The 24743-nt window shown below is 34.4% G+C and overlaps 1 protein-coding gene across 1 annotated transcript in view; it reads right to left on the bottom strand.

The window, feature by feature from the left end:
• LOC112413120 (A disintegrin and metallopeptidase domain 3-like) overlaps positions 1–24743 on the bottom strand; it is a 107429-nt gene that overhangs the window by 14009 nt on the left and 68677 nt on the right. Inside the window, 7 exon segments of the mRNA XM_024764982.1 lie at positions 1536–1544; positions 4692–4806; positions 6788–6871; positions 15527–15719; positions 17482–17572; positions 18063–18258; positions 20995–21093. Of these exon segments, the coding sequence (XP_024620750.1) occupies positions 1536–1544; positions 4692–4806; positions 6788–6871; positions 15527–15719; positions 17482–17572; positions 18063–18258; positions 20995–21093 (787 nt within the window).

The following is a 24743-nucleotide window of genomic DNA, read 5'->3' as shown; positions in this document are numbered from 1 at the left end:
GTTATGAATATTGTCCCCTTTGTTTTCTTCTAAGGATTTTATAGTTTTAGCTCTTGACATTTAAATCTTTGATTCATTTGGAGTTAATTTTTTTTTAAGGTGTAAGTAAGGGTCCAACTTCATTCTTTTGCATATTGATATCCAGTTATCCCCATATTATTTGTTGAAAAGACCGTCCTTTCTCCCCTTGAGTGGTCATGGCACCCTAACTGAAAATCATTAGACTGCATATGTGAGAGTTTATTTCTGGACTCCTTATTTTTTCCATTGGCAAATTTCAGTTTTCTAATTTTGTTGCCCAAGTAATATATCAACTTTCAGGAAGGTACAAAAGAGCCCCTCCAGGGCTCTTGTTTTTAAACTTTATAATGGTGGTGTTGATATTGATCATCCAAATGAAATCTCATACTACAAGTCATCAGAGTGGACGATGCTATCATAATTTTCCTCCAGCTGAAGAATCAATGAATGAACAGAATATTTCTAGTAACAAAAAGGAAATATGATATTCTCATCCAGTTAATCATACTTCAGCATGTAATATTTTGTCACAAATACCTAGAACATTCTGTATTGTAAAGAAGGTCTAGGATAGTATCTTTTCACCTTTTATTACATTTGGGCATGAACATTTACTTGACATGATTCACAAGTGGACAAATATACATGCAAAGTTGATTGAAAGGAGTTAGATGATGTAGGAGTGATAAACATTGATTAATCATTTTAATTGGTGTTTATAAATATAGAATTAAAATATGTTCTATTATAGTACAACATTATTTACAGTAGCTCTAAAGAAAGTGAAATAACAAATATGAAATAATAAAAGGTACAGTATCTAGTGAAAATTACAAAATTATGATGAAGGAAATTAAAGAAGATATGTAAATGGAAAGAAATACTGTGTTCATAGACAGGAAGATTCAACAGTAAATAATAAAAATGTGAAACTTCCTAAATTGATCCATACGTTTAACACAATTTGCATCAAAATCATGACAAAATTTTTTTGTAAACATAGACAAGCATAATGTATATGGAAAGGAGAAACCTTAAAATAGCCAAAACCATTTTGAAAAAGAAGAATGAAATGGGAAGACTCACTTTTCCTGCTGTTCAAGATTACCCTATAACTATAATAATCAAAACAGTGTAGTTTTGGTGGAGGGAATGACACACAGATCAATGGAACAGAATAGAGATCTGAGAAATAAATCAACACAAAAATGTCCAATTAATTTTTAACAAAGGTGCAAAATCAACACAGTGGACAAAAGACAGCTTTTTCAAAGAATTGTGCTAGAACAATTTGACACCCATAAATTGGAAAATTAATCTCCCACCCTTTATTAAAAAGTAACTCAAAATGGATCATGGAATTAAATATAAAACATAAAACTATACCTTTTACAGATATCATAGCAAAAAATTTCAAGACTTAAGACTGACAAAGAATTCATATACTTGACACCAAAAGCATAGATCCAAGAAGGAAAAGAAGAGCTTATCAAAATAAGAATTGGAAAAACAACCCTTTTCGTCTGAGAAAAAACACTTGGAGAGAATATGTTCAAATCACAAATCCCACAAAATAGATGTTTGTGTGAAAACTCAACATTTAATAAACAATACAATTAGCAAATGGGAAAAAGATATGAACAGACTTTTCACTGAAGTGGATATGCAGGTGCCAAATAAACACATTAAAGATATTCAATATCATTATCCATTAGGGAAGTACAAATTAAAAACACAATGAGATATTAAAACACACCAATAGAATGGCAAAAAAAAAAATAGTGGTATCTTCAAATGTTGGCAAGGCTGCAAAAAACCCATTCATTTATCACTGGTGGGGATGTCAAACAGTATATAGCCACTCTGCAAAAGGCTTGGCAGTTGCTTTTAAAATTATAAATGGCTTACCATAGACATAGCAACTGCACTCTCGGCCATGCTTCCCAGAGAATTAAACATTTATCCTCATGCAGAATCTTCCACACAAATTTTCATTGCAGATCTATTCATAATAACTAAAACTTGCCATCCACACAATGTCCTTCAATGGGTGAATAATTAAACAAAATATGCTACAGACATACAAAGGAATACTAGTCATCAATACAAAGGAATGAAGTGAGAGGAAAAGACAACCTGAAAAAGATACAAACTACATGGTTCCATTTATATGACATTCATGAAATAACATAATTAGAAAGATGAAGAGCAGTTTAGTGGTTGCCAAAAGTTTGGAAAGGGGAAAGAGGGAATGAGTGTAGCTATATAAAGAAGAAACAATATCAGGGGCCATGTAGTGATGATGCAGTTCTGTATCTTGATTGCGATGGTGGGTACCCAAACTTGAACATGTGGTGAAATTGCATAGAACTAAATATACGCACATGTGAATGCATACACACACGTATACACAGATAAGTGTATGTATACTGGTGAAACGTGATAAGGTCTGTGTATTTCATCAATGTCCATCTCCTGGTTTTGATATTCTACTGTAGTACTGAAACATGTTAACATTGACTGAAGCTGAGTAAAGTATTTGTAAGACTGCCCTCTAAATGTTTTTGCAACTCTTTATGAGTGTATAATTATTTCAACATAATAAGCTAACTAAAAATAACAGTGGGATATCATTACACATCTAAAGCTGGCCAAAAGAATCAAACAAAACCACCAAAAATGACAATACCAAATGCTTGTGAAGTGTGGACCATCTGTGCAGAGTAACTGGGACTCTCACAGATGAATGGAGGGAAGGAAAATGGTAAAGCCACTATGGAAAATAGTTTGGCTGTTTCTTAAAAAATTAAAAATACACTCATTAAAAAAAATACACTGAGTAAACAATCCAGCTATCTCACTTATAGGTATTATAGTGAGAACTTATATATAGACAGAAGTGCCTAGGTATTTACCCATCAAAAAGTGAGAACTTAAATACAGACGAAAGCCTATGTGCACGTTTACAGCAGCGTTATTCAAAATTGCCAAAATCTAGAAACGAACCAAATACCCTACAATGTGTGAATCGATAAACAAACTATATAGTTCATCTTTTCAATAGGAGGCTTAACAGTAATAAAGAATGAACTATTAAAACATATGCCAATGAGAATGAATCTCAAATGCATGTATGTTGTACAGAACATTCTGGAAAAGGCAAATCTATAGTGACAGAGACCAGGTCACTGGTTGCAAGGAACTGGCAGTGGGAGATGAATACAAAGGGCAGCAGCCACAGGGAGGATCTGAGGCGATGGACCTGTTGTGCATCATGACTGTGGTGGTTGGAACGGAATACATACATTTTTCAATACTCATAGAACTATATACCACAGAGTGAAGGCTACTGTGTGAACATTTTTTAAAAAGCAAAATATTCTTAATAAAAAATAAATATTAAAAAAGAGACACTAATTTTTTCAAAATTTCCAGAAATACATGAACCTATATATTCAAGAATCTCGCCAAACCAAGCAAGATAAATTCAAAGAAATACACATCTTGGTAAACCATAGTGACACGATGGAAAATCAAAGATATAAAGTAAAAGTCCGCAACTCAGACAAGGAATGAAAGAGCATTATATTATTGGGATGAATAATAAGAATGACAGCTGCATTCTCATCACAAAACGGAAGACAGGATACAGTGGGATTACATCTTTAAATTGCTGAAAGAAGCAATTCTACTTCTAGTGAAAATACCGTTCACAAATTAAGACATTATGAAAACATTTTAAAGACAAAAGCTGAGACAATTGATCACTACAAGGTACACACAAAAAGAAATACAAAGAGAGTTTTACAGGTTGAAAGGAAATGAACCCACACAGAAATCTGAATGTGCTGGAGGAATTGAAAAGCCCTAGAAAATGGTAAATAGGTTGGGATAAATGTAAATATTTACATTAAAATTCTTTAACATTTCATTGGCTATTTTAAGGCAAATACAATGCTCTATTGTCAGGTTTACAACATATACATAAATAAAATAAATAAAAACAGAGGCACAAAACAGAAGCACAAATGATGGAAAGACCTTAATGGAATTACAGTGTTCTGAGAGTTTCACATTGTGAAGTTTAGAAAAATCAAACATGCTACAGTTGTTCACGAATGTTCACCAAATAAATTAAAAAATGTTTTGTGCCATCTACTATCCATATACTTTGGATGTGGAAGACTTTATTATTTTTACCTTTCAGTAGTAGAGTTAAAACTTGAAAGAGGCAACTCTGCTGTGAACTAGCACATCACAACAGTTAACATCCTTGGAATATACAGACTACATAATAAAACTACCACCTATTCTATCATTTAACTATACCTATCTAGAAATCTCTGTTGTACAAATAGAAAAGTTCTGGAAACCACTGTTAAAATTAAGAGAAGATCTGTTAAAGTGTTCATGTCTAGATTTGAATTTAAACCATATACAAAATTTTGATTGACAATATGATCTAGAGCTGCACTGCCTAATTTAGTAGCTACTAATCACAAGTGACTATTTAAATTTATATTAAATAAAGTGAAATAAGATGGAAACTTTAGTTCCTTGGTTGCACTACCCACATGCTAGGTGCTCAACAGCCACACAGACCGTGGAGGTGTATACTATTCCTCTAAGTGCAGACGGCTCTGTTGGAGTACCGTGATCTGGATGCTAACCTGACGTAAGCCAAAACCCGTCACTGATACTTCCTCCTGGTGATGAAGGCATTGGTTCACATTGTGCAGGGGCATATCCAGCATCACAGTGACAGTTATGGACAGTATTGCAAACCTAAAGCCAAAACCAAATTTTAAAAGTGCGTTTGATGTATATGATAGAAATTAAACACATTATTTGCTATTTTTAGTCAATGTAAATTATTAAAGTACTATAAAAAAAAAAAAATAAAGTACTATAATTTAGTATATTATAGGTAGCTTTTTATATTAATGTGGAAAGCAATTCTTAAATTAAAAATTAATATAATAATGTTCATGCAATATCTTTTCAAATGTCCCATAGATTGTCTCTTATTTATCTCTTGTACTTTTAAATAAAAGTATATACTATTCTGATACAACTGCAATGTCTTATTCTAGAAAGGCATAGGAATTATGAAGCTAGAAATTATAAAATAGTGGGAGTTTAAATATACTATGAATTGTGCTAGTTCAAAAAAATTAACCATGATAAGAGCCAATTTTTACCAAAAAAAAAAAAATGGGGAAAAACAAAAGGGAGAAGTATTCTTAATCAGACATAGATAGCAAAATTTATTTGGCTAGAAATAGGAAGACTAGAAAATATCTATAAATGTGATCTGGTGGGTGAATTGAAAGAAGGGCCAGAAACATTATAGAGAATCTAGAAATAGGTTCGTGAAAAACCTAACAAGAAATTAATGAAAATTAAATAAGAGAGGAAAGAAACAGAAAAGAAACTGTAAATAATAGGACATGTAAGTGATCTGGGAGAGAAAAAATTTTTAAAAGACACACAGGTCACTTTTCTCCTGGATTACTATATAAAATAGGAAGCATCAGTATGGCAGGAGGCACTAACCACACAGTTAAAGCCAAAGACATGCCTGGAAAAACTTACAAAGTTTACAAAATTTCTATAACCTGGTAGATAATTTCACAATGGATGGACAAATAGAAATACAAATGGAAAATGTGACCATACATACTTAAGGACTGTATAATTAATTACTGAAGAAATGCAAGTTAACAATGGATTTAGCATGTTTGAAGAGATTCAAAAGACAGAGAAACTAGTCTGACCAGAATATAAGGAAACATGCTTTTTTTTTTTTTTTTTTTGGTACGCGGGCCTCTCACTGCTGTGGCCTCTCCCATTGCAGAGCACAGGCTCCGGACGCGCAGGCTCAGCGGCCATGGCTCACGGGCCTAGCCGCTCCGCGGCATGTGGGATCTTCCCGGACTGGGGCACGAACCCGTGTCCCCTGCATCGGCAGGTGGACTCTCAACCACTGCTCCACCAGGGAAGCCCAGAAATATGCATTTTTATACATGACAGGTCAGATCAAAAACTGGTATAATATTTCTTGAAGACAATATAATATTAATGAAAATTTAAACGGTACATATATTTGGCTCATCAGATTTCACTGCTAACAATTTAAGAAGTCAGATAAAAGTGCAAAGGTGAAGGTATAACAGTGTCCACTGTACCATTAGTTACAATAGTTAAGTAAAAATTTAACATTATCTGAAAGTCCATCAGTGGATAACTTCTCAAATATAGTAAGGAAGAGACATGCAGGGAAACACATTGAAGGTGTTCAAGGATGAAGCAGATCATAATGAACAAGAAAGTCTGCTGGCATAAAAATATGAGATTATAAGTAATATGTATAATATATATTGTGTGAGTGTTTAAATATTTATCAATACACATACACTCAATTATAAGCAATATTTTTATGTATGTATAAATGTATATGTGTAATCCTTAATGAGCTCATTTCCAAAATTTCATAATCTTAATCTAACATTATGATAATAGATTGCTTCGTATTGAATTTTAGTACAAAGTTCAAAGCAAATTATTTGCTCATGAAGCCTATATGATCTGACTGAACACATAAATCACATATACACGTATGAATAATGCAGTCTGCTTTTCTTATTCGATTTCAATTTTCCAAATATATTTCTACACCCCAAATAATTTTAAGCATTATTATACTGAAAAATGTTATTGACATGAATCAAAATAACTATACTTAGAGAGTAACCATTATACATACCCCATGTCCATTGCACTTTATTTTGGAGATACAAGTTGCGTCTGCACTGACGTTGACGTCTATGCAAGATCCTCTGTTACAAAACTAAAATGTGAAAACAACCACCAATGACAAAAATTTTTAATTTAAAGTCAAGAGTTGAACAATTGTACTTGGTATGAAAATTAGATGCACAAGATATATATACCTCAGTTGAATCTGGATTTCAGATCTGCTCATTCTAATAAAAGAACTTGGAGTCAAATGGTGTGCTGTTACCTTATCAAATACCGTATTTTGAGAATCAGAAACCATTTTTTCCCTTGAGGGAGCAGAACTGGGCATTTATAGATATTAATTGGTATAAGTACAAAAATAGCCAACTTGTATTGACTGTTGGTAATGAGCTAGGATCTGTCTTTGCACTTTCTATATATTTTTATAATATATACTCATATTGACCCTGTGAAGGAGATATTTTCATCCTCATTTTATATTTGATGAGAATTAAATGTATACTTTTAAGGTCACACCACCACTGACTGACAGAACCAACATTCAGTACAAGAACTACTTTACTCACAGAGCCCAATACCAGTGTTCCTGTCATTTTTACATTTTTTTCCCAACTTTAATGACCATATCTCTTATCTTTTGCATTAGGAAAGGTGACCTTGAGAAATTTATTTAATCTTCTTTACCCCAGTTTATCCATCTTTGAATTTGGAATAATATAACTATCGCAAGGTTATGAAGGTGAAATAGCTTGCTACAGATAAAGGAACAAAAGTGGTGTTTGGCACACAGTAAACGCTCACTAAATATAGGATATTATCTTAATTATTTATTTATTTAACCTGATTTCTATGTAGACTCTATGTTAATATTTGTCTATCCAAATTTCAATTTAATTTGACTATCTTCGGGAGAATCTACTATCTGATGGATTTTCTTAAGTATCTGGTAGAATACCCCCTATCTGATGAATAGTCTAAAAATATCATTATTTTCTATCACCATTGCTAATTAAGGAAAGAACAAATATCAGCTTGTTCATTAACTGAAAGTGCTCTGATAAAGCCAGCAAGGATAACAAAATGTTGGACAAACCAGCATTACCGGTCCACAAAACTATTTTCATTCTAGTGTTCTTAACATTGTCATTGAGGCAATACCAGTCATACTTCCCTGGCTTGTTTTTAGGAGAAAAATAAGCCAGGAAAAGTTAAGAACCATGCTTCTGATATAATTTCTTTCAGCTAAACAGATCGATTTGTAGCTGGCTCTTTTGTAATGAGAGGAAAAGCAAAAGATACTATGAAAATACTTAGCCTTGGTCAGTGGTTGGGACAGTGTTTTGAATATTAACTAACACATAAGATTTCCCTCTTTAAAAAAGAAACACTAATAGTGTCCCAGAAGAAATCACATCACAGTTCAAAAAAAAAAATCCTTGATGTAACTAAAAAAATATTTCCTGAGGAGAAAATCTTGGGTTATATGAGCATGTTTTCATACAGTTCTGTGCATAAGAATGGGTAAGGAAAAGACAGTTAATTTTATTTATTCAGTCATTGATTAGCTTAACTATTTTTTGGACAATTACATGCCCCAGACATTTTCTTCAAGTTTGAAATGATTATGTTAAGAAGATATGCTTAATACCCCTCACCTACTTATATGAGCTACAATCAGTTTGATAAACTCCTGTTCTGTCTTCTAAATAAACAATTCAAAGACGCCTTCTATCACAACCAATATTGAGCAAACTTGCATTGCTGGAATAATGCCTATCTTCATGTAATATATTATTCACTTAATATATTACAGTGTTAAATTTAGGAGTATAACATTTATAATTTTTATTATAGTTGACAAGGAAGACATACTCTTTATTTTGATAGATAAGAAATAAAATCTCTTTTTCTCTCTTATCTATCAATTGATAGACTGATTTTTACGAAGGACCCACATTTGATGAGAATGTGGTAAAGAAGCCTTTACTATCTAACCTCTCTGCAAACAACTGAACACTGTAGAATAACAAATGAACATAAAGTATATCCTTGATGACTTTTTAAAATAACCAGAGAATGATTCCAATTCAAATTCACAGACAATAGCCTCAAATTCACAGACTTGGCACTCACAATAGCCCCCCTTTTCCCAATAAATGAGTAAAGGAAAATCAGAAAGAGACAATTAGAAGAGGAGAGAGTAAAGGACTTCCTGGGATTTTGAAAGAAAATGAAGGTCACTGTTGGGTGACATGAAGTGAGAAAGCAACCACAGGGAACACAGTGGCAAAGGGGAGAGCCTAGCTAATTAGCCTTACACTGCTTTAGAGGAGCTGCAGCCTCAGAGTCCTACGGAAAAACAGGAAGAAGAGCTGAAAGGGCAAGGTGGGAAAGGGTGGCTAAAATGTGGAACTATCAATGGAAGTCTGCACCCAAAACCACAAAACTAGTTAGCTCTCAGTATCCACTACTCACCTCCCCACTTCTCTCAGTTACAGAACACAGTCAACACAACACTTTATCCCAAGGGAGACAATTTAGAAGAGTATTTTGTTTCATAAAGCAATTGAATTAATGGTGACTACAGAATTCGGGCTTGTCCAGTGGTCTGTCCTCCAGAATTGGCACTATCTGATTAAACGACTGGAAGTACCACGGCCTAAAAGCCACCTTCCAAAACAGAGACTGTCATATTATTACAGCGGGGCGGGGGGACACAGGCCAAATGGCAGGAAACCATACATATTGTAAACAACGGGAGCCCACAGTCAGACAAAAGAAAAGCAGAAACCTCCAGACAGACAGGAAATCACACATTTTGGGGTGATAAATGTCCTGGAAGCAGACAAAGAAAGGTGGGAAAAAGTAGGAATCTCTGGCATCTCAATGCAACCTGTTGTCATTAGGCCCTCATTACAATAAAATTACCTTGCAGATAAGAAGTTCCCATCATGCACTGACTCCATGACACTTCCAATCAAGGCTAAATAAGGACAAAAATCCCTCCTACCCTCGGGAAGGTGGAGCTGGGATAAAAATCAGGGAATTTTGACCCTAAACCCCTCCCTCCCCAGTGAATATTCCACCCGTTCATTTCTACGCCCCACATAACTGGCTTGCCGAAAAACTCAGGGCAGCTACTCACCTGAGCCTGCCCGCTCTCCCCTTGAGCGCGTACTATTGCTTACATAAATCCTTGCTTTGCTTTCTTGACTTCCCTATCTTGTCTCTGAATTCTTGCTGTGATGAGACAAGAACCTACTCCCTGGTAACAATGTGACAAACTTCATTTGCATAGAGAGAGCTGCCAATTAGAATTTTAATTAAAAACGGTGTGGGATAGGGCTTGCCTGGTGGCGCAGTGGTTAAGAGTCCGCCTGCCAATGCAGGGGACATGGGTTCGTGCCCCGGTCCGGGAAGATCCCACATGCCGTGGAGCGGCTGGGCCCGTGAGCCATGGCCGCTGAGCCTGCGCGTCCGGAGCCTGTGCTCTGCAACGGGAGAGGCCACAACAGTGAGAGACCCGCGTACCGCAAAAAAAAAAAAAAAAAAAAAAAAATGGTGTGGGATCAAAAAGTCACTGCCAGCTTAAAGCTCCTCCAGACCAAGCAGGAAAAGTCAAAGTCTTTGTTTTTCCTTCCCTTCCCTTTCTTTCCCGTCCCCCGCCTTTCTCTTTCCTTTTCCTTCCATGGGGACATTGCCCAGTTGGGCATGGGCTAATGACTGGACTTTCCCAGGCAGAGAATCTTGCAGGAGAAATGGATAAACTGTATAATGTTTTCAGTGGTCAAACAGGGCTGGTGTGAGAAAGCAGAGGTCTTTTAAATAAATGACTCATTTTTCAACAGGACATTTGCTGAATTTAAATGTTATGTGGGATGATAGAAGGCTAGTTACCTAGCGTAGCAATTTTCTATTAGTATTTGTCTGTCTAGTGCCCATATGGTTTTATTCCAAATGTTAGTGTAATTGTGTTTATCCAGTATATAAGATGCTGCTTCACTCTCACTAATTCTAAGATTAGTTTTCTTTGTCGTTAGTTTTCAGAAATTTTATTATGCTGTATCTTACTGGGTTTCACTGAGTTCATTCTATATCATGTATGTTCAGCTTCTTGCATCTGTGGTTTATGCCTTCTGAAAACCTTCCAGGCATTATTTCCTCAAATACTTTTCCATCCTTAAGTTCTTTCTCTTATTCTTCTAGGATATTAGAATGGCTTTTATCATAAAGACAAGGAATAATAAGTGTTGGCTTAGAAGTGGAGTAAAGGGAACACTTGTTCCTGTTTGTGGGAATGTAAATTGGTGTAGCCACTATGAAAAACAGTATAGAGGTTTGTCAAAAAGTTAAAAATGGAACTACCACATGACCCAGCAATTCCACTTGTAGGTATTTATCTGAAGAAAATGAAAACACTAACTCAAAAATATATCTGCATCTTAATGTTCATTTAAGCATTACTTACAATAGCCAAGATGTAGAGGCAACTAAAGTGTCCACCAGTGGACGAATAAAGAAAATATAGTACATATACAAAAATATAGTATATATACACAATGGAATATTTTTCTGCCATAAAAAAATGAAATCTTGCTAGCTGTGACAGCATGGATGGACCTTGAGGGCATTATGCTAAATGAAGTAAGTCAGAGGAATATAAATACTGTATAATCTGACTTATATGTGGAATCCTAAGAAGAATAAAAACAAAACAACCCAAGCTCACAGATACAGAGTACAGATTGGTGGTCGCCAGGGGTGGGATTTGGGAGGTTAGGCACAAACTTCAGGTTATAAAAATAAATAAGTCATGGGGATGTATGGTGCAGTATGGCAATTACAGTTACTAATACTGTTCTCTGTATTTGAAACTTGGTAAGACAGTAAATCTTAAATTTCTCATCAAAAGAAAAAAATTATAGCTACATATGGTGACAGATATTAATTAGACTTGTGGTGACCATTTTGAAATATACACAAGTACGAATCATTATGATGTACATGTGAAGCTAGTATAATGTTATATTTCAATAATATAGAAAAATATAGTAACAACTAGTAATACATTTCAAAAATAGACAAAAAGATGTGATAATATATTTGAATTCTTACACATTTCTAAATCACTTTCCAGAAAGTATGTGCTAATTTATACTTGGTTTAGGATGATAATAAGTTGTGCTTCTCACCATCGATTATTATTTTCAATTCCTAACTGACTGGACGAACACAACTGTTGGATATTCATTTTTATTTCACCAACTTAGAAGCTCCCTGATCTGTGTTCCAAGTTTCTCCAGAGTTCAAACTCCAGCCACGCTACTCTCCTTAGTGGAAGTTGTGAGTAGAACTAAAAGTTCCATCCCTATAATCAGTTGGTCTTTCTGGTAACCAGCACCATCCTGAAGCCATCTAGATGCCCCACCCTGTTACTCCATTAGCATAAATTCGGTTTGATCAGAAGGGGCTCATTATGAATAACAACAAAAAAATTCTTATCAATCAGGAAATTCCAAGGGGTTTAGGATCTTTGTGCCAGAAACCAGGGGCAAAGACAAAATTATTTTTTTGGTGTTATGCCACATATAGAAGCCATTAGAGTGCTTTTTTTCTAATTAATGAATGATTAAATTAGTTAATAAATTTATTTATTTACTTTGCTATACTTTAGTAAACATTTTGGTACTTTGTTTTTTTTTTACAGTGATATTATTTTCCAAGTGTACCTTTTTTTAACTTTTTTTTAATGTATTTACATGAATATATGTTGCATTACTATTAAAATTTTAAAAGACAAACATTTTGAAAATCTGAAACAAATTAAATACAATGAAAGAAGCTTATGGAGCTAAATCCATTTGTTTACAAATGACTGGTTATTGTTTAGCAATTTAGATTTTTGAACCATTTCCATTGTGAAATACGGTACACATACAGAAAAATTGCAAGCTAAAAGTGGAAAGCTCAATGGTTTTAACAAAATTCGTTTACTCAACCCTCACTCAAAAAAAAAAAGGACCTCTGCTATTACCCAAGATGGCAATCCTCCCAGTTCTTCCTTAATCAGTCTTTTCCCTCCTTCTAAAAATAATTACTATCTAAATTATATGGTACTCCATTTCTTTCTTTCCTTTACATATTTAGACCTAAAACATGTATACATAGGCAGTTTTTAACTTTTTTATTGGAGTATAATTGCTTTACAATGGTGTGTTAGTTTCTGCTGTATAACAAAGTGAATCAGCTATACATATACATATATTCCCATATCTCCTCCCCCTTGCATCTCCCTCCCAAGCTCCCTATCCCATGTCTCTAGGTGGTCACAAAGCACCTAGATGATCTCCCTGTTCTATGCAGCTGCTTCCTACTACCTATCTATTTCACATTTGGTAGTGTATACATGTCCATGCCACTCGCTCACTTCGTCCCAGCTTACCCTCCCCGTGTCCTCAAATCCATTCTCTACATCTGCGTCTTTATTCCTGTCCTGCCCCTAGGGTCCTCAGAACTTTTTTTTTTTTTTTTTAAGATTCCATATATATGTGTTAGCATACAGCATTCGTTTTTCTCTTTCTGACTTACTTCACTCTGTATGACAAACTCAAGGTCCATCCACCTCACTACAAATAACTCAATTTCATTTGTTTGTATGGCTGAGTAATATTCCCTTGTACATATGTGCCACATCTTCTTTATCCATTCATCTGTCGATGGATACTTAGGTTGCTTCCATGTCCTGGATATTGTAAATAGAGCTGCAGTGAACACTTTTCTACATGACTCTTTTGGAATTACGGTTTTCTCAAGGTATATGCCCAGTAGTGGGATTGCTGGGTGGTATGGTAGTTCTATTTTTAGTTTTTTAAGGAACATCCATACTGTTCTCCATAGTGGCTGTATCAATTTACATTCCCACCAACAGTGCAAGAGGGTTCCCTTTTCTCCACACCCTCTCCAGCATTTATTGTTTGTAGACATTTTGTGTGTGTGTGTGTGTGTGTGGTACACGGGCCTCTCACTGCTGTGGCCTCTCCCGTTGCGGAGCACAGGCTCCAGACACGCAGGCTCAGTGGCCATGGCTCATGGGCCCAGCCGCTCCGCGGCAATGTGGAATCCTCCCAGACCGGGGCACGAACCCGCATCCCCTGCATCGGCAGGCGGACTCTCAACCACTGCGCCACCAGGGAAGCCCTGTTTGTAGACTTTTTGATGATGGCCATTCTGACTGGTGTGAGGTGATACCTCATTGTAGATTTGATTTGCATTTCTCTAATGATTAGTGATGTTGAGCATCCTTTCATGTGTTTGTTGACAATCTGTATATCTTCTTTGGAGAAATGTCTATTTAGGTCTTCTGCCCATTTTTGGATTGGGTTGTTTGTTTTTTTGATATTGAGCTGCATGAGCTGCTTGTATATTTTGGAGATTAATCCTTTGTCAATTGCTTCATTTGCAAATATTTTCTCCCATTCGGAGGGTTGTCTTTTCGTCTTGTTTATGTTCTCCTTTGCTGGGCAAAACCTTTTAAGTTTCATTGGATCCCATTTGTTTATTTTTGCTTTTATTTCCATTTCTCTAGGAGGTGGGTCAAAAAGGATCTTGCTGTGATTTATGTCATAGAGTGTTCTATGTTTTCCTCTAAGAGTTCTATAGTGTCTGGCCTTACATTTAGGTCTTTAATCCATTTTGAGTTTATTTTTGTGTATGGTGTTAGGGAGTGTTCTAATTTCATTCTTTTACATGTAGCTGTCCAGTTTTGCCAGCACCACTCATTGAAGAGGCTGTCTTTTCTCCATTGTATATTCTTGCCTCCTTTGTCAAAAATAAGGTGACCATATGTGAGTGGGTTTATCTCTGGGCTTTCTATCCTGTTCCATTGATCTATATTTCTGTTTTTGTGGCACTTAATTTTAAATGATCTTCAAAGGGATGACATATTACTTTATAACGTAGTCAGCACCAGTATGTTACTTTGTGATTACTTCATCATTTTTATGTGAGAATATCTCTTCCCATTCTGAGATAAGTTTACTATTCACTTCCATTTTTCTCTTATTTTTTCTTTTCTTAAAATATTATACCTCCATTTAAATTATTTAAATTTAAATGTGAGATAATTGTGTACTGTTTTACATTAGTCAACTAAATTTTCAGTGGTACTAGTTTAAAATCATCTATTATGTTTCTTCAAATGTTTAACAAAAAGAAAAACAAACAAAGCTTAAACTCTGTTTTATTCTTGTGTCTTGAGAAAGGGCAAATTGTTAACAAGTATATTGTGCTTTTGGAAAAAGAATTAGGGAAGTAGGCTAAGGAGCAAATCAATATTTTAGTTTTATTAGAATCAAATTAATTCTCTTTGTTGTTCTTATTATTCAGGATTTTCTGACCTGCTTTTGGGGTGTATTATTTGATTCTTTTCTCTTCCTTGTTTTACACAAATTATTGCTGGCCTAACAAAGAGGTTAAGTAAGATACTCAAGTGTGAGTACACAACTTTAAATATCTACAGTAAAATTCATAATGAAAAATGACAAAAAGTAAAGCAAGTGTTCCTTTGATCAATAGAAATTTTGACCTTTAAGGCTTAAGATCATGACGCAGTAACCAAAATTGGTAACAATTACAAATTAAAAACCTTAAGTGCCCTCTCTCTCTCTCTCATACACAAACACACATACACAGACACTAAGACGCTCACACACCACGTATAGAATCACGAAGAATTTGTGTTTACCTGATTTGGACCACACATAGTGCCACTCTTTACATAGGTATAATCATCTCGGAAGGTTATTGGTGTTGAATTTCTTAGATGTGCACTTAGACACACAATGCCTCCAAGGAAAGTATATTGAGTATCAAAATTTTTAAATGGCACTACTTCTGTACGTGTCCAGAGACAAACTAACTTTCCACAATAGATATCCCTGTAATATAACACAGAAAAAATTACCCATATGTCACTTAGCGACACAATATATTGTTTAAATAACAGTTCAAAACATGAGGATAATTCACAATGTTATTCAGAGCATAACACAAAAGCTATTCAGAACATACACCATCTGACTGGTGTGAGGTGATACCTCACTGTAGTTTCGATCTGCATTTCTCTAATGATTAGTGATGTTGAGCATCCTTTCACGTGTTTGTTGGCAAAATGTGTATCTTCTTTGGAGAAATGTCTGTTTAGGTCTTCTACCCACTTTTGGACTGGGTTGTTTGCTTTTTAGATATTGAGCTGCATAAGCTGCTTGTATATTTTGGAGATTAATCCTTTGTCAGCTGCTTCATTTGCAAATATTTCTTCCCATTCAGAGGGTTCTCTTTTTGTCTTATGTTTTCCTTTGCTGTGGAAAAGCTTTTAAGTTTCATTAAGTCCCATTTGTTTATTTTGGTTATTTCCATTTCTCTAGGAAGTGGGTCAAAAAGGATCTTGCTGCGATTTATGTCAGAGTGTTCTGCCTATGTTTTCCTCTAAGAGTTTTATAGTGCCTGGTCTTACATTTAGGTCATTAATCCATTTTGAGTTTATTTTTGTGTATGATGTTAGGGAGTGTTCTAATTTCACTCTTTTACATGTAGCTGTCCAGTTTTTCCAGCACCACTTATTGAAGAGGCTGTCTTTTCTCCATTGTATATTCTTGCCTCCTTTATCAAAAATAAGGTGACAATATCACCTCACACCAGTCAAAGTGGCCATCTGCAAAAAATCTACAAACAATAAATGCTGGAGAGGGTGTGGAGAAAAGGGAATCCTCTTGCACTGTTGGTGAGAATGTAAATTGATACAGCCACTATGGAGAACAGTATGGAGGTTCCTTAAAAAACTAAAAATAGAACTACCATACCACCCAGCAATCCCACTATGGGGCATATACCCTGAGAAAACCATAATTCCAAAAGAGTCATGTACCACAGTGTTCACTGCAGCTCTATTTACAATAGCCAGGACATGGAAGCAACCTAAGTATCCATCAACAGATGAATGGATAAAGAAGATGTGGCACATATATACAATGGAATATTACTCAGCCATACAAAGAAATGAAACTGAGTTATTTGTAGTGAGGTGGATGGACCTAGAGTCTGTCATACAGAGTGAAGTAAGTCAGAAAGAGAAAAACAAATACCGCATGCTAACACATATATATGGAATCTAAAAAAAAAAAAAAAATGGCTCTGAAGACCCTAAGGGCAGGACAGGAATAAAGATGCAGATGTAGAGAATGGACTTGAGGACACGGGGAGGTGAAAGGGTAAGCTGGGACGAAGTGAGAGAGTGGCATGGACATATATACACTACCAAATGTAAAACAGATAGGTAGTAGGAAGCAGCTGCATAGCATAGGGAGATCAGCTCGGTGCTTTTTCACCACCTAAAGGGGTGGGATAGGGAGGATGGGAGGGAGACGCAAGAGGGAGGATATATGGGGATATATGTATATGTATAGCTGATTCATTTTGTTTTAAAGCAGAAACTAACACACCATTGTAAAGCAATTATACTCCAATAAAGATGTTAAAAAAATTTTTTTAAAAAGAACATACACCATCTTACGAAGTGCACCATATAAATTTATCTTTATATACTATATTCATCTCTCATTTGTATTAAGTGATTCTTTGCAGTACACACACATACACACACAGTGCATTTGGAAAATGTGTATTTTTCTAAATACGCACCGATAATTACAAAAACGACCATAACAGTCTCCAAAGTCATCTGTATACATATTCACTTCTTGTGAACATAGAGCAGAAGCCCCCTTCGAAACTGAAAATATAAATAAAGTTTCAATTACTCATCTTAAAAAAAAAATTAAAAGCGTGGTAAATTTATACAAAGGCATTTAGACAACAAAGCCCAGGCAGTGTCATCTACTATAAATATTGGGTGCCATCTACTGGCTATATATGAAGGAGAAACACTTAACTAAAAACTACCTACTCGAGAATAGAAATTGTTATTATCGTCCATAAATGATTAAGAAGTAAAACAATCATTTGCTCACTTATCTGCAATTCTAATAGTCTACGCCATTTCCACCAATCACCTGAAACTTGACTAATATCCTATTCTTTTTGTCTCGTACTCACTAGATCTATTCTACCTCCTGACATAGGTCAACGATGCTTTGTTTTGCAGTTTTATCTCCAAATTTAGATTTAAGCAATAATTATTATTATGGCTATAGGGTGTATTACTGACTTAAGAAACAAATATAGTTTAAAAATAAACCTCAGAAAAAAAATACAACCATTACATTTTCCAAACAACTCCGCACACTGTTTATCTGTATCTTGGCATACTCCGTGATAGCAAAAGGCAGTCTTATTATTGCACAGTTCTAAATCAGCAGATTTCATATCAGGTACACAAAACTCAGCTATCCCATTGCAAAATTCTGGAAAATCACACATATCCGTGCTTTTCCTACATACATGTCCTCTTTCAGCTATCTGTGAGACAAAGAAAACCAAATATTTGTTCTTAAAGTAGTAAAACAAAATATACAAATTTAAATAGGAGGATTGTATTTGTAACTATCATTTCCATCATTAATACATTTGTAAGTATTTAAATTATGAATTTACTTAAAAGTTCTGGTGGAATAGATCAGAAAGAAGCCAAATGTCCATCAATGGATAAACAAATTGTCCTATGGACAATGGAATATGTTCAGCCACATAAAGGAATAGAGTACTGGTTTATGCTACAAGGTGATTGAAACTTCAGAACACTGTATTTAGTGAAGAAAACCAGACACAAAGGTCACACATTGTATGGTTCTACCTATATGAAATGTCCAGAGTAGGTAAATCCATAGAGGCAGAATGCAGATGGCTGGTTGCCAGGGACTGAGGGGAAGGGAGAAAGGAAGGCAAGTGCATAATGGGTCAGGATCTCTGTTTGGATGAGGAACCTGCTATGCAACCAGGTTGAGGTGGTTGCACCGCATTGTGAACGCACTAAATGCTACTGAACCGTTTTCACTTGAAAACGGTTAATTCTTTATTGTGTGATTTGCGCTTCAATTTAAAACAATGGCTCTGGTGAAAGTTCTCATAGTTAAAATGCTCTGGTTATCCTGAGTATTTACTTCAAGATAAATAGAAAATATTTGATATAAAACGACGTGTATTTGTTTTCCAGCTTTTGATTCTTGGTGACTAATTAGTTGCACTCCTGAGATGTTTTAACTAACTCAGATGCCAGTCTTTGCCATGTTTCTAAAATGTTTCTTAATGGACATCTTTATCCTTTTTGCATTTCAAGTAATTTTCCTTTCAGGACTAACTCCACTTCCACCATGAGGAGTTTATAGCTGACATGAAACTGCTGCTGACTCAGGATGATAATCAGAACCCTTCTCCCTAGACACAGTGGTGGGAATTTAACTTAGAACGTAGTGGTGGGTCAGGGTTTCTGCCTCGACCAGGGGTGGAGATCAATGTTGGGAAACAGAGGATCCCTCTGCTCTTCTGAAACATCACACACTATGGACTAGGAAAGCCAGGAACTTCAATGAGCTATCTGTACTGCCTACAGGAAAAGTGTGTTTGAGAACTGCCAGCAAAAAGGCAAGGATATCCAACAGATGCAGAATAAGAATCCTGTTGCTCCTTTTCCAAACAAAGATTCACCTGAGCACAAAGCTAGACTCACGCCTTACTTAAGCTTCGTAAGTGTTTGTTATTCTTTGCTTGGCTGTTGATCAAGATACAACGGACCCATAATAACTGGTGTTATGCAGTACCAATCACAGTTTCTTAAATTTCATATAGGAATGTCTGGGTACTGGCTAAAAACATATTAATCACTGTTACGTGTCAGAAAAACAGCTGGTTAGACTATTGGTCTTCCATGTCTTTTCACTTGGACTTGTGTCCATCTAAAATGAAAATTTATAAGAAAAAACTGGATCAGATCACTAAATTGCAGACAGAAGTCAGTGGAAACTAGCCTAACTGGAAGTGGACAGAGAAGAAAATGGAAAGCCTTTTAAGCTTATGGCCACCCGTAAGAGAGCAGAGTGTAAGGCACCTGTGAGCCTTTAAATGACAGCAAAAGCCAAATTCTATGCTATAATGCATAATAAAATTAATGTGAACTAACATAGGACATTTAGCTGTTACCCTGAAGCCCTCCCTAGTAACTTATACTATGAATTTTCATTCAACCAAATGTAGCAATTACCTCTGTTGTAAAGAATTATCCTTTGAGATGTAGGCAGAGGGCAATGGACTGCTTAGAAATGTCTGACTGCTCATTTCCACTGATTTGGAGACAAAGACTAAGATGAGAGCTCTGGTGAAGGAAAGGGCAGCAAGGTTTATTGCTAAGACGTGGAAACCCTAGGCTGGCCTCTACATTCATGTGCCTTGAAACAAATGACCACTGACTTTAAAAACTAGCCCACTGGGTGAAAAAGAACATGCATAGAGCAAAGTAAAATAATGTTTGGAGAGATTTCATGGACAAAGAAAAAACAAACTTGGCAGCAAAACCTCTCATTAATCAGTCTTTATGTTTGTCACAGACCCCTGAAAGTGACACAAAAACGGTGAGTCACTAAAATGAAGCAATCCCTAGAACAGAGATTTTACCCAGTCTCCTATCAGATGTGGCCATGAAGGAAAATTGAATGGAAAACTTCCCAAGGGAAGTCAAGGGTTCAGTCAGTCACTTCCAGGGTCTTGCCAAAGCTAATCTTCACTATTAGATATGCTACATATTGCTGACTATTCTATATGGATTCCTTTTCTGCTACTTTCAAAATGAGGCATTTTAATTATTATTGTCTGTTTATTCAAATATTGCATGTCAAGTGTGTGTTGGGTGGCTTATTCATAATTTTGTCATAAGTCGTTCAATCACGAAGAGCTACATTCAGGCACGACCAAGAGGAACTCACAGCACCCAAATTATCTGGAATTGTTATTAAATGCAATAAGAGGATGGGTCTTGAGCAGAGATTGAAACAATACAGTAAGAGGCAGCACTACGAAAGAGGTTGAAAAAGATCTAAGGACCTTCTCTCAGTTCTGAAATCAACTGTGTATGAATCGAGTACATAAAGTAATATAATTTGAAACATGAGTAAAAATAAAAGCAGAAAAAAAGTGCTACAAAACGCACCCAAAAGAATATAAAAATTTCATGAAAGAAAATAAGGCAATATTTTGAAAACTTACCAGACAAGTTTTTCTGTCACAGCATGGTCCTGTACCACAGTCTGCATCTCCAATCAGAAAACATGTTACAGCATCACAGCATTTTTTATGAGAGCATTGCTAAAAAGCAAATGCAATCAATTTAAATAAAAGGAATTTTCAATAAAATAAATCATTTTATTTATTGTCATAATATACTAAAGTATGTCTCTAAGTTAATTACAATCACAGTATAATTTTTACTTCTGTATCTACTTTTAACACCACTTAATATATATACCTAAACATAATATATTTTGATATAGAAAAAAAAGATGGCAATGAAATTATTCATGGTTCCATGCTCAAGGATTTGAACTGTTAAAAATGTAATGCAATTTATTTCAATCTTTGTGTTCATAAATATAGGAATTGTAAATTTTGAGATTTTTTTCACTTACTACATCTTAAGTGGTTACCCATCTTATCAAGTCTCTTCAAGATATCATCCTGTGAATATGTAATAATATTTGGATGTGACAAAATAGAGCTTCTAAATTACAACAGCATATTATCGTTGTAAATGACATTTCAAAGAAAATTTGTCATTTTTTAGTTCTAAGATTGTATATGAAAGATTGATTCTAGAAGTTATTAGGTCAAAGAATTTAAAAATATTAAAGGCTCTTCATAATATACACTATTTCCTTCTTTCTATATAGTTATCTATTCAGTGTAAGAGTGATGTTAAAGAAGACTGATAATATTTTAAAATAAGTAAAGCTGTGACAAAGTGAGAGAGTGGCATGGACATATATACACTACCAAACGTAAAACAGATAGCTAGTGGGAAGCAGCCGCATAGCACAGGGAGATCAGCTCGGTGCTTTGTGACCACCTGGAGGGGTGGGATAGGGAGTGTGGGAGGGAGGGAGACGCAAGAGGGAAGAGATATGGGGACATATGTATATGTATAACTGATTCACTTTGTTATAAAGCAGAAACTAACACACCATTGTAAAGCAATTATACTCCAATAAAGATGTAAAAAAAAAAATGACATTTTTCTTGGCCTATGGAAATAAAAATAAATAAATAAGTAAAGTGGATAGGCACAAATTACTAAGTGTTTATATCTGTTTCAATTTTATTAGTTTTATTATTAATGTGCTGAACATTTTACATATCTGCACAATCTGATTTATACTTTTATGCATACTTTTTGTTGAAGTAGTCTTCTGTTTATTTCCTTTATTTGTAAGCACTTTTATATTAATGATGTTAACCCCTAGCCACTAATATATTTTACAGTGTTTTACAATTTGTCATGACAGTTTATTTCTATTTTGGCAGTTTTTTTTTTTTTAGTTTTTTGTTATTATGATATTGTGAAATCTGACAACTGCCAACTTTCTTTGGTATTTGTTCTAAAAGTTTATGTATAAAACTTTCCTCCACCCTAACCCAGTAAATATGTGAAGGTACAGTGTGTGTGTAAAAGTTTTGTGTTATATATATACATATATGTGTGTATATATGTATTTTTATTTGACATTAAATATTTTGAATAGTATGTTGTAAAAGTAACTATAATAATGTATTCTTTTCCCCCCAAAATTAAATTATCAGTTGTGTTTATAGAATAATAAGTTATTCCTGATAGTTTATTATACCTGGATACTCATATAATGTCCTATATAAAATTAGATATAATGTCTTCAATTACATTAATTGCATATTATTAAAGTATATCCCAAATTCTATTACTATATAACACTTTGTAATATTTACAGGAATCAGATGATATTCTTTCTTTTTTAATTTTCATGTTTCATTATTAAGAAGAATGTGTTATGTTTCACAATATAAATATTTTAATGAAAACTATCAAGAGAATTTAGTGAAGATGGAAGATTAAACACATTAACATTGGGGAAAATAAAACAAAAATCAATGACGTGAAAGGGAAATCTCTAACAACCTAGAATCAAAGAGAAAGCCTACTACAGTGCAAAACATATTTGGACAATACTCAGTGTATAATGGAAACCTAGACTAAATACCAGGCTTAGAAATTGGCCTTTTATGACATGTAGTTTAAAAATGGAATTCCATCATGGGACTGGAAGTGAGGACTTTGTAACATAGGTAACTGTGGTTTATCATTGAGAAATCTGAGAAATCAAAGAACATTCTTTTACTCCTAGTCCAAACATTTTATCAAATGTTTCTTCAATATTTAATATCTTGTAATTTTTATCTCTCTGTTACTTTAATGATATATGTTGAAAAATACTGAAACATTTCTCTATTTCTGGAATAAACACCATAAGCATCCTCTTTTTCAGATATTTACTGGTTATTTGATAATTTTGACTTAGGCATTTTGCAGGTATTTTCCAAAATATAAACCAGTCATTCAAAGTAATGCTAAGCTGACTACAGGAGGAATCAACAACTTTCATTATTTAATTTTATTTCTATATACTTGCAAAGTGCATTGAAAATTGATTTTTTTAAAAAAAAATATGCAACTTACAATAATATCCAAAAACATGAACTACTTAGGGTTAAATTTAAGTAATTACAGACACCTAAATAAATGGAACAATATACCATGTTCATGGTTTGAAAAACACATTATGTATACTATTCAATTCTCCATAAATTCATCTTTAGATTTTTTTTAAAATTTCAAGTTTTTTTTTTTTTAGGGGGTGGGTAGAAATGGAAAAGTTGATTTAAAATTTTATATAGAAATATAAAGACCTAAAATACCCAAATCTATCTTGAGAAAGAAGTAACCAAACATGAAGATATATTTTACCTGATTTTGTGCATTAGGATAAGGAGACCTGGTACTGGATAGATATGTAGATTATTGGAACACAAAGTATGTCATGAATTGTTTTTCAGTAAATGTACCAAGGTAATTCAATGGGGGAAGGACAGTCTCTTCAACAAATGGGTCTAGAACAATTGAATATCTTGAGAAAAATATACCTTGATCCTTAACTTACAAAGTGCCACAAATTACTCAAAATGATCATACACATACACATAAAAACTAAAATTTGTAGACTTCTAGAAGAACATTTACAAGGAAGCTTCACAAATTTAGGATAGATAGGCTACAAGTAGCATAATATATCAAAGAAGAAAATTATAAACTGGACTTCATCAAATTAAAAACTTTGACTCTTTGAAAGATATCATTAAGAAAACACAAAGCTAAGCCACATACTGGGAGAAAACCTGGCAAAGGCTTGTGTATAGTTTATATTAAGAATTCCTGTAAGTATATAATAAAAAGACAAACAACCCCATTAAACTTTGCAAAATATTTGAACAGACATTTTAAAAAGGAAACATATGAATGCCCAATAATCACATGAAATACTGTCCCATATAATTAGTCATCAGGAAAATACAAACTAAAACTGCAATGAGATACTAGCACAAACTGAAATGACTAAAATGAAAAAGACTGGCAGTAACAAAAGTGGTGAGGATTCAGAACAACCGCCACTGTTATACATAGATGGATGGAATGCACAATATTACAACCATTTTGGAAAGCATTTTGACACTTTGTTACAAACTTAATAGTACAATGAATGTGTTGTGACAGAAATTAGAAGTTTAGATATTTATGGGATTGACTTGGATGAGGTAAGGGAAAACTGTCTGTGGTAATGTAAACGTTCTACATATTTTCCACATTTAATCAGGTGTAGCATCACTCAAATTCAAAAACTCAGCAAGTCAGAAAGAAAATATAAATAAGTATA

The sequence above is a fragment of the Neophocaena asiaeorientalis genome, unplaced genomic scaffold, assembly GCF_003031525.2.
Source record: "Neophocaena asiaeorientalis asiaeorientalis breed wild unplaced genomic scaffold, Neophocaena_asiaeorientalis_V1.1 scaffold14, whole genome shotgun sequence".
NCBI classification, from domain to species: Eukaryota; Metazoa; Chordata; class Mammalia; order Artiodactyla; family Phocoenidae; genus Neophocaena; species Neophocaena asiaeorientalis.
Note: the sequence above shows the minus strand (reverse complement) of the source record. Positions and strands in the feature narration are given on the sequence as shown.